General features: G+C 23.5%; 1 protein-coding gene across 1 annotated transcript; it reads right to left on the bottom strand.

Moving 5' to 3' along the window:
* Positions 1–8456: 8456 nt before the first annotated feature.
* LOC126906710 (lysosomal-associated transmembrane protein 4B) lies at positions 8457–16642 on the bottom strand. The gene is made up of 6 exons (XM_050687464.1): positions 16475–16642; positions 15969–16100; positions 15612–15894; positions 15373–15511; positions 14966–15122; positions 8457–13772 (listed from the first exon to the last, which is right to left on the bottom strand). The coding sequence occupies exons 2-6, from the start codon at positions 16098–16100 to the stop codon at positions 13542–13544; spliced, it is 942 nt and encodes a 313-aa protein (XP_050543421.1). The 5' UTR covers positions 16475–16642; the 3' UTR covers positions 8457–13541.
* Positions 16643–17926: the final 1284 nt, after the last annotated feature.

Below are 17926 nucleotides of genomic sequence, written 5' to 3' on the forward strand. Positions count from 1 at the left end.
GTATTTAACAACTTATATTATGCTTTCAATTGGGAGATTGACATATCAACACCGTGGGCGACATTACAGAAAGCATTACTATTGTAGGTATTGAATCAACAGGTCAATTGTTTATATGCCGAAGAGGAAATTAATACTAATGATAATTTTACACTAAGCAGCAATGTTGTTCAACAACGAATAACAAGTACACATACTATTACTGTAACGCGGCCGTCACACTAAGATTCTTGAGATTTTTCGAATGTATGCGGCACGAGTCGTTTCTATATACTGTCATATCCACGACTAATGTAAAATCACTTTTTTCATACTGGTTTTTAAACGTTTAAAAATTGACACTTTTCATAGATGATTTCATAAAATAGTTTTAATTAAATCCCCTTAATCTCACAAATTAAGTATTAATAGTCGGATATAAACTTTATTTAATGAGTAATTAACTGAAATAAAATGAAAAATGGTAGCTTTATCCTGATCAATAGGGGAGGTAAAAGTCCAGTTAGTATAAAATAAGTTTTAACAAGCTAATTAACAAATAAATAACTGTTAAGTATTGACAAAGTTTAATAAATTTAATCATTTTGCAATTAAATCCATTTAGGAATACATTTTTTTATTAATAGTAATATTTTTCAATAATTAAACTAATTACAAAAAATTAAAGAAAAAATTATTACATTAATTGTCCAAATTCAATAAAATAATCTATAAACCTCATTTATTTCAAAACAAATATAAAATGAGTCCTTTTAGGGTTATATCGGACTTTTCCTCAAATCAAAATGTTTTCTTTAAATTTCATGCCAAAAATTGTATACAAAAATAAGAACAAGTCATTACTTAATATTGATTAATAAAAATATTCTATATACAACTAAAATAAAATTCAATTTTTATTAATTTGTGTCATTAACTTAAAATATTATTCTTAAAGTGTTTTATACAGAGTGGAATCACTTAACTGATAACTCGTATAACTTATGATCTATCTATTACATTTTATCCTTTTTTTTTATTCAATTTTTACAATATAGAACTATATTTAAAATATGTTTAATGTTATTTTTCGCAATTGCAAAAAATATTTTAAAAATTAATTTTTTATTAAGATTTGAAGATAGCCATTTTATAGAAAAATTTTAATACCCAAAAATTCTTATTTTAATTCAGTATTTACGTTTATACAGCATTTTTAAATTTGTTAAATTTTGATTTTTTTTACAATTTTCCTATAGTATCGAATGTTAGTCCATATTATATAAAGGACGGAAGTAAACACTGTCTTATTACGTTATGTATTGGTAACAGTATGCTATTTCTTTTCCATGGATAATAATAACGTTTAACGCGCTTTATACAGAAATGATTATCTCTAATCTTTATGACAAAAAAAAAAAAGAAACATTACCGATTTGAGTCTTTTGACGTATTGTTGAAAGAAATCGGTCCAGTGAGAGCTGAGAAAAAGTGGTAACAGACATAAAAAAAAAAAAAAAAAACATCATAGTAAAATTAATACCTTCTCAGCTTCGCATCGAAGCTAAAAAAAGTAAAAATGTTATGTAGATCATAAGTTATATGAGTTGTCAGTTACATCTATTCCACCTGTATAATATAAAAGTATTAACATTTTTTTATCTATATAATGTATTTTATTTTAACTCGATGATTTTATAACGATTTAAAAAACCGAACTAAAAATAGTTCGAGATTTTATATTTATCAAACTGGTTAAGTTAGAACAATTTAGTTCATAACTATAAAGTTAAATAATTTATTTCAATATTAAACTCATACACTGTATAGACACTTACCCTAATTTACTCTACTTTTTACTTAATTTAAATAATCTAACACATTTATCAACTTATTCTTTTTTCTTGATACTGTCTACAAAACTAATATTTAATTTTACAGTAAAGACCAATTTAGTATGTTTTTTTAATATAACGCATTAATGCAGCACAAAAGAAAATAAATTATTTATGACATTCAAACGACATAATTATAAAGTAAAAATTTGAATAATTTTCTAAATTTTTGACAAAATCAGGTCAAAAATAAAGAATTATTGGAACACTTCTAAAAAAAGCCCTATAAATTATTCAATCTAAATATTTTTTAAGTACATAATTTTTATTTTAACAAATCAAATTTCAAAATGATTAAATGAACCATTCCAGGAGTTATTAATATTATAACAATTATATTCAATTACATAGCAGTTGAGAATGATACCTTTTAGATACTTATTTATTTTTTATAGTTTTACTGCAATTAATATAATTTTTTATGAATAAATTACGTTATCGTCATAATAATTGACCACGTTTAACGATCATTGATTTTAAATGATCGAGAATTTAAAAATTACTAATGGTGTTAAAATATGGATTTCGTGTACAATATTTTATGATTTATAATAATATGAAGTTAAGAAACTAATAATTATTCGTTATTAAACTTCTATCATAACTTATAAGTTATTAAACATTTCATTTTTTATTTTTTCAGGTCACTATTTTTATCATAGACATTTTACAGTGAAGAAAAGTTACGTGGCAATAATTTAGAATTATTTGCAATAAGAACTAATACTACATTATAGTTTAAACTAGAAATTAAATTTATCAATAACTGGATTAATTTAATGTCACATTAAATAAACTTTGTTTTGATTTTTGTCAAACTTAATCTTTAATATTCGTCCCTAACATACATACGCCAATGGAATCAATCATTCAATTTATTTCATAAAAAAAAATAACAAATAACAAACAACACTTTTATTAGTCCAAAAAAGTTAAGTTACAATAATTTTTATTTTTTTATGCAAGTAATCTATTCTTAAAAATCTCAACACACACAGATTACATTACGTATAATTATATTCTTGTTATAATTAATGATTAACAAAATAATTGATGAAAGTTCACCTGAGGGCTATTATCAAATGCAAGCTATTTAAATATATGTAACTAGTTCCACAATAATAATTAATTGATTGATGTATTAATTTAACGTTTAAATACCCACATATTTGTAATATTACACAGTAAAATCTAAATTGCGTAAATGTATTCATTAATCTGATAGTCAAGAAATCAATTGTTGAAAAGTGTTATTCGAGATGACCCGTACAATTTTAACGTATACAAATTTTAAATAAATAAGCATTAACAGTTTTGGATTCTAATGGTTTGTACACTAATTGATATATTGTATTTGTGACGTTACACGTACGTATTGAGATTGCATGTGCCTTTTTTGGAAGACTATGATAATTAATGTGGTACAAAACATGAACAGTTTTGCACTACGGTGTTAGTCGTTCAAGTGGGCGACGCCATAACACAGATAACTCCGATCCGTCCCCCGCACATTACAAATACTTAAAATAAATCATTTTTAGCGACAAACATAATACACGACGTCCGACGGAATATTGAACACATACACACAACTTTAAAATAATGTAACAAATTGTGGATTTTCAAAATCAAAACTTTTACTTAACATAACTATTTATTTATATATTGTTCGATACTTCATCATTTTAAGAAAATCTAATAGTCTTTAAAATGTATTTTTTTTTTCAATTTATAATTATTTATACGGATTACAAATAGACGTACTACGTTTTGTATTGGACGGAAATAACTTTTTAGGGCAATACTAAGATACAATACGATATTTCTGGTGAAGTCATCATTATTATGCATTTATGCAAATTTTCTCCTATTAAACAAATTTAACTCCTATGAGTTATTATCGACCACGCATAAATAATACTTGGGCAATATTTACCTTTAACAAATAAATATTTACTACGACTTATTCTTGACCATGTATTAAATTTTATTATTATTTCAAAATTTCATTACTAAAAGAGGCGCTTAAGTCATAGTACTCAAATAATAATGTAATATACACTTTATACTATGCTATTAAGTTATCTATTTCTTTAAATTTATTAAAATAATATTTTTATACTGAATTGACTCTTTTCAATCGATATCTGTCAAAAGATTGTTTGAAATAAAGAGTTACTTGATTTCAGAAATTCTTCTTAGTGTAGTAAGTTTTTACTTTCTAAAAACAACAATTGAGAAATATTTCAGTTATGAGTCGGACAGTTCACTTTTTGTAATAAAGGTTATTTCTCTTTCTAAGCTAATTATTTATAATTAAAATAATTACTCATCGCATTTGTAGATGCAAACGTATATAGGTTCATAGGACCATGCTAACTTATTTGTCCACCTCGTTAAAAAACAAAATTACTACTTACATAAATGTTAATTTTTTTAGAAGTCACATTTTAGTTTATTGATGTCTATTCATTTTTATTGCTCATCGTACAATAGTTTTTGAAAATAAATTTACAAACAATTATATAAATATAAAGTCATCCAATTCTTTGCACACATTGGAGGACTAGGATGATTCGACCAAGTTACAAAGTATTATGTTTTTAATTGTAATCTGAGGTACAATCGCACTTAAGAACCAAAGCCATCCCGAAGCTACATGTATAGGAGGCGTTATGAAAAATTATTTGTGTCAAATGAATAATTTTTCTAAATGATGTAGAGTTTTTATTTTTTATTTTTTTATTAAAATCTCCTTATNTCTAATATTTTTTAATTGTAATCTGAGGTACAATCGCACTTAAGAACCAAAGCCATCCCGAAGCTACATGTATAGGAGGCGTTACGAAAAATTATTTGTGTCAAATGAATAATTTTTCTAAATGATGTAGAGTTTTTATTTTTTATTTTTTTATTAAAATCTCCTTATTAATGAACAATTTCCAACTAAAACAATTGAATTCTACTTTCGGAGAATGGCACCCCCATATGTTTGATAGATAATATATACTTAATACTTTATAAAAAGTAAGCGTCTTTAGTACTTTAAATCTATATAAGAAACTATACATCACTCCTACTTGACGAAAAATAACACGAATTTTTTGATAGAAGCTCTCTCAATTTTACATGAAGCATTGATTAAATAATTATACTTCTTCAAATACTCCAGAAACACAGATCTGCGCCGAATAACGTATTAGCATTTCATAATAGAGTTATTAATTATTCATTATTTTCCATTATTCGTTTGTAGAAAAAAATTTTACAAAATAAAGGAAGTTCATAACTTGTCAAAATGTATTACATTTAAAGAATCAATTAAATATTGATTTGACATATTTATACATAATGAAAATTTTCCATTAAGATTAATAACTAAATAATTTTATTTAATCATCCAATTTCATATTTATGGAAAAACATTTGTATTAGACACACAAAAAAAGTGGGCCCTCTAAAGCATAATTGGGGAAAATAATGTTTTATGGATAGTTGATAAGCTTTTTTTTTTTACTTAATTCAATTGTAGTATTTAAGGGCACCATGAATTTGTAAATGGAGGCCTAAAATCAGTAAATTTTATTTAAAAAAAATTGTTTAAAACAAGAATGATTATGTTTTAATGAATTTTGTAGTTCTATCTAGTTCGTAATTTTTTTCTAATTATTTCTAAGGAACAAAAACATAAAAATATTTTCAAAAAAAAAATGATAATTTCAGACTCTAAATATAAGTTTTGCTTCATTAATTTATCAATAAATTTAATTTTTTCCTAATTTATTACGTGGTAATAACGCTCAAAAACTATTTTAATTTTAATTTTACAGTCATTAATTCATACAGATTTCAGGTTTCAAAAATTATTTACTATACAAAATAAATAATTGCTTTTCATAGGGTAAGATAATTTTAGGAAAGTACAATAAAAACAATATGGCTCCGTTAAATTGAAGTACATGTGTAGGATCAATTCGCACTTATTCGAAAGTAGGTTGTAAAACAATTGAAGTAGGAGGACGAGTTATTGCCTCATTAAAATATACTCATTCGAGCCGGTTGTCTGTCTTGTTGAGAATTGTTTCTTCCTTTGACAAAGGCACGCCCACGTTATCAACTTTCCGGTGAAGAACTTATGAGTGGACAAAATTTTCAGCAAAATATTTTCTTATATTTATAGCGGTTAAAATCACATTACTGTGGGTGCTATTTTTTATATGCTCCCAACAAATGTATAACGGGGTTATTTAACTTGTTCATGAATTTGTTAACAATGATAAATGAACGCATTTCAATGAATAATTTATTCAGTTTGAATAGACAAAATCAACATTGATTATGTTTGCCAATCGATTACGGTATTACTAGGTGCAATAATAAAACAAACTGGATATTTTTTCCTTTATTGTTCAATTTACATATACATTTATAAATAATAATATAATCAGTTTAAAGATAGTCTTCTACACTCATTATTATTTTAAATAGTCGTATATATCTTTAAAAATACATACAGTCTACCATTAACTATTACATTTTAAGCATACTATTTAGAATTAAATTGCATAACTTAAAGATCTTTAAATTTACAAAAATATCTAAAAAAATGTTCTTTAATTTCTTTTAATCTTAAATATAATATAATAAAATGAAATAATATAATATTACAATTATTATATCAATTAAAATGATAATTGTTAAGACGGTTTGCAATAAGGGGGTTGTAGCCCTCATTCCGAAATATATATTGTTTAATGTTTTTTAAAGTAAAAGTAAAAATTACTTGTTTAATGGAACAAGTTCCAGTTATATAATTTAATGTATAGTTGTTAAATGTACTATTGGTGCAATTAATTTAATTGATTGACATTGACAAATGTACCAATGACAATGGCAATAACTAATTACTAATTTATTTAATAAGATCTTTCATTTTTCATAATTAATTAATATTAGTTATTGCATATTGTTATCTGAATAGCAATGAATAATTTAATTTATATTTTATAAATAATGTTTTTTTTATGAAAATGTACAGAGTTAAAATTGATTTATTTTAATAAGCCCTAGTAAATAACAAGATAAAAAAAAAAATTAATGATTCAAGAAAATATTTTTGTCAAAACTACTATTTGAAAAAAGTAAAACAAATAAATTGTAAAATAATAACTAAATATACAAAATGACCATTTGGTGTTATAAAATTTTAAATTTAAATACATTTTTTTATTTTAAGCAGATTATGACTGTTCAAAATTTCTTTGATATCATCAGAATTCTAATATATTCTATTTATTTTACAATAAATATATTTTTAACCATGTTTATTAATGTCTATATTTTAATGTCATTTATTTTTCAATAATTTTTTATTGCCTTATTATCAATTTAAACTAATGAATAGATATGAAGAGAGGTGCTGCTATTTTTATAACTAAACATTTTCTGGCCGTTTTTTCCTTCTCACCTAGATATGATTATGTCAATAACTTCCAAAATATTAGTCCAAAAGTTTCTATGGACCTGTCATTTTCCTAATTAGACATTGATCTATTAAATAAATTTAAGTTAACGCCCTTATAATATATAAGAAGTGAACATAAAAAAAACTTTGTAATTGAAATATTGAGAAAACCACTTAACTTAAAGTATCAAATAAAAAAAAAAATAATTTTACTTTTATTTTTAATTAATTAAGTAGTCTCTAACAAGTGAATCACTTAATGTATATATTATAGTGTTTATTTAATTAAATTATTAATTAGAATAAATTATTGCAATTTTAACTTCTTAACCAATTAATCTATAGATATATAATACTATATTAGAACTTTGTAAATCCATTACCACAAAAGAAAGAATGATATCCCTGAAATAAGACACCTTTTAAATCTATATATATAAACTCATCCATCATCAATATTTAAACACCAAGTTTGTCGTAGCTTTTCTGTGAGCAGGAAATAAATACAGTTAATTTATGAAATCTTTTTGATCCCACATTGATTCACTGACAGACAGCAGATCAATAACTACAATACATAAATTATAATTCATGTGTAGGTATATTAAATTGCTACGAGGTTATTTAATGACAAAAATGATTACCTCATTCTAGGCACATATTTAAGAATTTGTTGTTTGTATTATAATATATTACAATATTATAATTTAATTTTTACTAACTATTTTTTTATTAATTTGATATTTTAAAAATAAATTATTTACAAAAAATATAGTTTTCCAAAATATATTACAAAAAACATTGACTGGATAACATTTTTTTACCATTAAAATTTAGAAATGGTTATTTACAAAAATATGTTTTAATTAAAAATCGAAAAAGTGTTCAACTCAAATAAGTCATTAGATATATTGAGTACTAGGTGACAAACAATGGTGAAATTTATGGCGTTTAGTTTGTTAATTAAAATATACTCTATATTTATCTATAAATAAAATATTCATTTATATTTTATTCGTATATATTTATTTAATAAATATATATTTATTAATAATTTTTGTATAGCAAAGTTTATTGTATTAAAAATATTGATGATGTATAAGTTTACTAGCTAAATATTACTTTTTTTTTTAATAGAAGTGATAAATAAATTGTGTATTCATTTTTTTTTTTTTTTTGTAATTTTACACAACCGAATCGCTGTAAAATAAAATAAATTAAAATTGAGTTATTTTAATCAATATTTTCAGTATTTTTCAGTTATAAATTATAAACTTTAAACACTTATAATCGTGCAATAATTATTGCATCAATGGTAAAAAACAAAAGAATTCATCACACGTCTACATAATATAAACAGTTCTTGGGGCCCTGTGATCACGTAAGTTGCCTCAATAAGGAGGCAGTTTTGAAAGTAAAAACGAATAATTATGGCATTAAGTATATGTGCACATACACAAGGGGATTTGTTACTATAAAAGGATATGAACGAAGGTCATCAACTATTGATGATCGTCTTTTACTGATGGTTTATATACAATTACTCTCTCCGTTATATAGATACCTTATATTTCCTAGCCAATAAAAGCTAACGAGCATTACATTAGCTTTATAAAATGTTAAACTTAAATAACATCAAGACGAATGTCAAATTTTTATTTATCCTTCTATTTAAACTAATAAATAATACATTATTTTACATATCAATATGGTATTAATCTTAAAAGTGTAGATAAATGAAACTAGTTTTTTAATAATGCTAAATAGTTTAGATTAAAACCTACATTCGAAATTATAGTTACCATTAAAGATTATATATCATATTTAATGATAATCACCCAATTTCAATTTCCGTTGCGGATTTTTTACTATATTAGAATTTAAATTTAATGGTTTAATACTAAATAAATCTAACCTTATATACAGACACGGACTTAGAGGATAATTTTTTTTGGGGGACAGTTATATAAAATTGTATAATTTTTTTTAAACTGTTTTGTAAATCTAATCTGCCAAAATTTTAATGTTATTAAAATAGTGTTGTTGACTGCTAGTCTCGTAACCAGTTTGACACTGTTTATAAGGATTTATCTATATCCAATAATCATCATTATTGCTAAAGTTTGTTATTGAGGTCTCTTTAAACAAGATTATTTTAAGTACATATTTTACAGTTATCGGATAATTGATAATATATCGAAAAAAATATTTGAACACTAGAGATTTTTTTGTTTAATAAATAATATTTATACGTTTGATTGTTACGCCGTTATTCACTGAATTATGTTGATACTTCTATAATTTAAATAATTTAAATATAAAAAAAAAGAAAGTAGAAAATATTATATACATAAAAAATTTTAATTCTTGATTATTATAATTATTATAATAATGCAATTATAAATTATAACTATTATTTTATATAAATCACAAAAATGACGTCACTTGTGTAGTTACTAAATAATATAAGTAAAATATAAAAGGCATTGCTTGTCAAACAAGTATAGTTTGTAGTAGTTTAGATTATATGCAAATGACCCATCATTTTACTGTTCACTTGATTATTTATTCAATGAAAGTACTGTAGAATTTTTACAATAAACCGTTGAACTGAATAATATATCTTTAAATAGTAAGAAATTTATTTTATAAAGTAGCGATAAAAAAAATCTAAAAAAACCATTGAAAATCAACAAATCTATTATTAATATACAGTCGACAAAAATTTTGGTTTAGAGGATAAAAGTCAAATATTCTGTTCGAATAATAAAAAATATGATTGATTTATCAGTTAAAAAAATGCCGATGGTAACTTTTTCAATCATTAAAATGGTTATGAAATTAAATTACTACATAAACGCATTTATATTTAGAAAAATAATAATTCCCGATGAAAAATTAAGAATATGTAACTCTAGGTCCGACCCTTTGTAGAATAAAAATATCTGCATAAATAATTCTACATCAGTCTTTTATTATTATTATTAATGAGCAAAAAAATGGTAGCACATTGTGGACGTGGCATAATTGGAACTAGTATAGATAATATTTTACAGCCATTAAAAACACTATTATAAGAAACGCTTCGATACAAATCTGTAGATAGTGTTTAATTTTAATAAATTGGTGGATTATTCTAAAAGCAAAATTAACTCCTATTTTCTTCATTATTCCTGATTAGTAGTTTTTTGATTTAGAAGTATAATATATACTTCTATATGAATAAATATTTACTATATCAATTAAATTAGTATGAGATTGATATTTAATAATTTAGTAAAGTAATTTTTTCGGAGAATTTATAAAATATTATTAAGAAGTTATTACTTTTATGGCAAATGTGTGTAAAAACTGAAGGGCTTGATACAAAAATGTTCAGAAAATAAGTTGTGGTTAATTATGAATAAATTATCTACAAATAAATTTCGGAGTCAAAAATATACTTTTGTTATTCAACTTTTCGTGTTGAATTTTGTTTTCCACCTCAAAAAAAAAAAAATTAAGTAAAAAATTCAAAAAGTTATTTTAACTGGCGGGGTTCGAGCTTTGTACTACAAACTTATAAGACTGAATAGTTAATAACGCAACCACTGTGATTGTGATGAATAATTTTTATTTATAAAAATATTTTATTTTATAAAGATTTATTTAAGCTTGTTCAAAAATTCAAAGTCGCTTTTCTTAACTTTGAGGAGGTAAAATAATTAAAACAAATTTAAATTTATATTGAATTTAAGTTAGATTCATGTAAATTTTATAAAAATTAATGGACTCATAACTATGACAAACCCTTATAAAAGTATTTAAAAATAAATAAAAAAAAAATTTAACACAATAATAGCATGTTTTTTAACTATGGTAGCCATTTGCAAGTAGAGATAAGTCATCGGAACAAATTTTTTTTTTTAATTATTAGTACATAACATAGGTTTTAATTTGACATATGTTTAAAGGACGCAGTATTTCCGGAACATTTTCAAAAGTTAAGTTGCTATTGTGAATCCCCCCTGTGGGTAGATATGAGTCGGGTAACAAAAAAATTATATCAAACGAAAGGGAAATACCTAAAGTTTAAATATAAAAAAATATTATTTTAATTTGTTAATATTTCAAAAAGTTATGGCAGTTTTAAGTACCAAAACATTGATTTTTACACTAAAATTACATTTTTTGTTCAATTTTGACAGTCATTCGCACATAGAAGAAAGGACGTCGGGATAAGTTTTTTTTTTAACTAAAAGTACATAATGTAAGCTTCAATTTAGCATATGTTTAAAGAACGTAATATTTCCGGAACATTTTCAAAAGTTAAGTTCAATAAGATGACTTTTGTAAAAAAGTTTCTATTTTAAATCCCCTCTGTGAGTAGATAAAGGGTCAGATTATCAAATCAAATAATTTATTTTATCAAATAAAAAATTTTTTAATCATTCATTTTTCAATAAGTTATGGAAATTTTTAGAAAAAAATGTCAAAATTTATCAATTTTAAAAATTGTAATTTTTTGGGGTATTTTCACCATTTACAGGAACGAGGAAAAATTTTTTAATTTTTGTGGGTAATGTCTTCAACTAGATACGATTTATGATCTTTTGACGTATCGTTGTGAAAAATCAGTCCAGGAGAGCTGAGAAAATAGTGGCAGACACAAAAATAAAGTAAAATAATAAACACATCAGGGTAAATTAATACCTTCTCAGCTTGGCATCGAAGCTAAAAATTATTATCAACTTATATGTAAAACTGATTTTTGTGAGAGATCAAAATTCTGTGGTCATTATTAAACCCAACCCTGACAAACATATTCAATTTTTTTTTATAACGGTACTTTCATATAAATGATCGTTTCAGAAAAAAAAATAAAAATAAATGAGAACATTTTTTCCTTCTCGCTCATTGTGATCGCCATGTATCATACGTTCATAAAAATATAATTGTTTACTTTTTAAAAAAGTACTCACAATATCTTTTACTTACATCTTTTAGAAGCGAAATTGAAATACATTAGTATCAACATTTTAACTCGCAATCATAACAGCAAACCAGCGACCTCAAGGTCGTCGCTGAACTGGTTCCTATTCAAACAACCCATAAAAATGTAATGGCCTATTCCAAAAATAAAACTGTTACACCTCCGACTATCAACAAATAATTGTCTAACTAAATGAATAACATATTTCTCATGGATTTCTACGATAATAACTGTCGTTGGATTACAATAGAGTCTAATAAACGTATCTAATATACTTCGCGGAAACCTAAAAAGTCATCTGATTATAATATATTTGTTTCGTTGAATGGATTCTTTCCAATCGTTCCAACTTTGACGATCAAATAATTATTTATTCAAATAAAAATACTCCATCTGATAGGTAATCTGGAATTGATATTATGAAAAATCGATTTTTTAATTCGATATCGTGAAGATCGTTTTTAATACGAATGGATTCAGTTTTACAAATATATCGTTGATATATATTTTTCTATTTATTGTATAATTCTTGTAAATAGTATTGTGATTTACTTAAAGTATTAAACTGTGTTTTTATGTTAAGTATATGGCTATTTTTTAAAAATATTTCTAAAAAAATACATTAATATATTAAGATTATTAAAAATTGATGAGAAAAATATCTCCATATTAAAAAAATATCGATTTTCAAATTTTTTAATCTGACCTAACATTTTTCGATTTAATTTATAAATTTTCTATCAAATCTTTTTTTAGTCGATTTTTTTATAGATTGATATTTTTGTTTCGACTTATATCGATTCCTAATTATCAAAATATCGACCACCACTACCTAATACTTATCCCATTAAAACATTAGATTAAAAAATTAACAGTAAAACTTAGAATTTTAAGCTTTAACAATAAATTTAACACTGAAAATATAATATAAATGAGCTATTTTACTATTTTCATAAACATCAAATGGAATGATAATCCATCATAAATGATAAAAGCAAATACACACTTAACACTAAAAAAAAAACGATAAAATTATAGATCTGAGATTACAATTCAATCAAGACGACAATAATCAATTATTAGAATGACCTAAATATTTATATTATTTTTAAACATTTCAGAAAATATAATAAACAGATAATATAAGGGACTAGTTTTAAAAAACTGTCATTGATTTGATTTTTAAATTATATGGACAAAAAACTTAACTTCCACTTATGATTAACCAAAATTAATTATATGGCGGAGGTGAAATGTTAGGTGTAGATATATTTGTATCAGCTACAGTTGCTGAATATGATGGTGGTGGTGGTGGGAATTTTTTCATGGAAAAATCATAATCTGGATGTAAAAGATTTTGTACGGCAAAGTTTGATTCAATATAATGTATAGTAGGTCTTGAAGAAACTAGTTTAAAGGTTAAGTACTTGTAACAGCTCCACATAACAGCAACAAAGTATCCCTAAAAATAATTTTCATTAAATTAATTTTTAACATATTTATTATTAATCATAGTTAAATATTGACGTTACTCCACAATATTTTAACAAATCTAATAACTTCTAATCTCTTAAATATTTTGCAAAATTTTTCTTCTTAATAATTTATGCATTCTTAGACTACATTAAAATCATATTTTTTATTATTTGTTTTTAATTTAAAAATAGCCATTTTTTTTAGCTTTTTTTTTTACAAAAAAATTTAGGATGTGTATTTGTTAAGTTATGCACCTTTTTTTTTAATATATTGAGTGGGTATAGCTTGTATTGGTGTATATTTATAATATATACTTCGACTGTGCTACATACTCACTCTATGTATTAAAATGCTTATAATTTGATGAGCATTTATCCTATAGTTAATATGAATCCGTCAGTTTTATGTGAGAAAACAACTAAAAAATAACTATTTAAAAAAATTAAAAATAGAAAACTAACTTTTTTTTTTTTATTATTAAAAACAAATAATAAAAAATATTATTTTAACGAAGTCTACTAATGCATAAATTATAATTAAAAAAAGTAACACAAAATATTTAGTACATCACTAGTCATTAGCTTATAAAATTTTAATTCAAAATTTATCAATTTTACCACTTGTATATATAATGCCACTAGGTCTGTATTATACATGTCAGATTACAACATTAAAAATAAATATAATCATTTTAACAAAATTAATTATTAATCAACGAATTTTATGTTCTCTATCTTAGTTGTCATATTTGCTCTTTGGCTTTTCTGGCACTTCAAATTTATTCCATTATATCTATTAAAACAATTTTGTGATCTGATATAATATCAGAAATATAGCCTGGCTGAATTGGTTTTTTTAATATTCTTGAAATTATATTTCTTTCTTCTGCCAGTAAGAACAATTAATGTTAGCATCTTCCACTATGAGTCCCTTGGATCGCCACATTATAGGCTAAGTGCCCTTCTCTTTATATAGATGATATTATAAATTAAATATTTTTTGAAGATTAAACCACAAGTAATTATGCTCAATCAATTTGGTTTTTTTCTGGGAGTAATAAATGGTTATGTACTAAAAATATATTTTTTTTTTAAATTTGTTTTATTTAAAGCATAAACCTTTTTATTTAAACCATCATAATTTTTAAAATACTATAACTCATAATTTCTATAAACTAACCTGGGATATAATTGACACTGCAAATGATAATATTATTATCAGAGATACATAATTTGGATTTAAAGAGGACACACTTTGCGGTACATAGTTAGATTCAGATTGTTTAATCATACGTTGTAAGTCAGGTAAATAACACAAATATCCCAATGCTGTCAATCTAAAAACAATATAAATCTAATAAATATTTTAAATTTTACTTTAAAATTAATTTTCATTAATTTAAACTATCAGACATTTTATTTAAGCTATCCACTATATTATTGAAATTTTTTTTATACATAATTGAATGTTAATACTCTTATGTTTAGATAGTTATCAAATTATAGAGCATTTAAAACTAAAGAATATAGACAAATCACACAAATATTTACTGTATAGCCATACATTACGTTATATATCAAACTTACGTAGTTACAAATAAATCGAATAATCTCATACAGAAAAATGGCATTAATAACTTTGGTTTTCCTTTGATTGCACCATAAATCATTGTTACTGTTATGAATATCATGCATAAAATTAAGATAGCAGCAAAATTTAATTCTTCTAAAAATAGAACCCAAATATTTAAAAAACTATTAAATACAGTAAAAACTTAAAATTTATTTTTTAAGAATAATAATCTAGACTTTTGTTTAATACTTACCATATCGCATCTGATGATTAACAAACATTCCATATGATAAAAGGTAATCTCGATCATTTTTAGTAGATACACCTATGAAGTTAGTCGGTGAAATTTCATCACTTTCATAATTTAAAAATGTTGGAATGTCTGTTTTTGTATTTACAACAGGGATATTTTGCTCAGCCAAAGCTATAGGTAAATCATTATGCTCAATTGAGTTAGTCCTTAATTGATAAGGTTTTAACAATTCAGGATGACGTAACAAAACAACCAACGTACTTAGAGCCAATAATTGCAACATCTATAATTCAAACACGAAACATCAAAATGAAAATTTACCAATTCAACGAATATTTTTAAATTTAAATTAATTACCAAATGCCAAAGACCAAGAAAAATAGTAGCAGTTCGTACATGACAACAGAGTAAACATCGCCACTCATTTTTTCGGCGTTCAATAAACTTGAGAGTTGTATTATTATTATGAGGAAGTTGTTGAGGCGTCATCTGTAAAACATTTTAATTATTTATTCAAATAAGTAATTATTTAAAATACAAATCAATTAATAAAACCACAATTTATAATTGTAATTATATGTATAATTGGTTATAAAAAAATAAGATAACTATGAATATAAAATAAATAGAAATTCATGTTGAATTAAATGTTTCCTTATGGCTAATATCCTTGAATACTTTAATATTAAAATTCCAGGAAGTTTACAAGAAGAGTGGGTATTGTGTAAAAGATTAATATGGATATTACAATTTGTATAAAATATTGAAGTATGAAACAAATCTTTAAATTCACAAGATAATAGTTATATATTAACTATAAACTATCTAAGTAAGAAGTAAAAACTAATTACTAATATACTTACTGTAGATATCAACAAGCCAAACAGTTTTTAATTTTCTCTTAAACTAAGATAAATTTGATAAATTAACTCCAAATATTAATAACATTTATCAAAAATCGTCATAAACTTTTATACATGTACAAATAGTATTGATTGATAAGTCGAGCACTAAAAATCGCAATTTACAATGTTTGTTTTTAGATATATTATGACATCATAGCAGCCATGATTACTTTTATTAAAAAACTATAGGTAGGTGCGCAGTATACTATCATTGTTTCGACTGCTAAAAAGTTTCAGAACACGAATCACAGATATAAATATTAATATAATATTATATTGATACCAATATCTCATAACATTAATACGAACTACAGACCTACACCATATATATATATCTATGCCTTACACTTAACTTCAACTTTATCCAACAATAGTTATAAGAAAAGTAGATAAATCCAATTTGGTTATGAGCATACCTTATATACAATATACTATTTATCGTATTCAGTTTATATTTAAACAGCTGATTAAAATTAAATTTACAGGTGTTCATCGGAGCAATATGGTTAAGAAACAAAAGGTAGTGATCCCCAATAATGTCTGTAAAGTAAGCTCCCAAAATTATTGTAATTATTAGTTACAATAAACAATGAATACAATTATTGTAACCAAAAATAAGAATTTGATTGCCACAATATTTAATAATGGATATTGGGTTACATTTTTAGTTTTTTAAGGGGTTTACTAGTTAATATAATTTATTTTAATGTAATGAGTAAAAACCCATTTTATTTTATATTTTAAATTTATTAAATTATCATATACGTAATCTTTATCGTAAATTTTTATCAAATAAAAATTACTACTCTCCTTTTGAAAAATAAATGTAATTTTTAGAATTTTACTATATTAATTCAATTAAATATTAATTGTATGAATATATTACCCTTTTATAAACAAAATAACTAATTTTTGTGAATGAACAAAGTATAAATAATTACCAGTTAACAATTTTTTCATCGGATTTAAACTTCATTAATAGATTTAAAAAAATCCTTTTTTTGATTTATAAGAAAATTATCAAATCATCAATCATTAATGCTTAAATTTTATATTTGGTTTTTGTACATCTTTATGCAATAGATAAAAAAGAATCATCATCATCACCACAGCTTCTATTCTTACTATTTGAAGTCGGCTGTATCTTAATTATTTGACTGAATTTTATACCGGTTGTCAACCTTTATATCTATATATATTTCGTTGTTATATATTTTTATAGTATAATAATTATAATATTATAAGGTAGAATAATAATTAATAAAAATTGTACAATGTTAATGATATTTTATTTTATAAGTATACAACTATACAAGAACATATTTGTAATTACTTCTTGAAATCTTACATGACAAGAAATTTAACCAACACCTTCTTATCAATTAGTGATTGGGCGCTGGATCTCATGAG

Source organism: Daktulosphaira vitifoliae, unplaced genomic scaffold (assembly GCF_025091365.1).
Source record: "Daktulosphaira vitifoliae isolate Bord-2020 unplaced genomic scaffold, ASM2509136v1 Scaffold_5, whole genome shotgun sequence".
Taxonomy (NCBI): Eukaryota; Metazoa; Arthropoda; class Insecta; order Hemiptera; family Phylloxeridae; genus Daktulosphaira; species Daktulosphaira vitifoliae.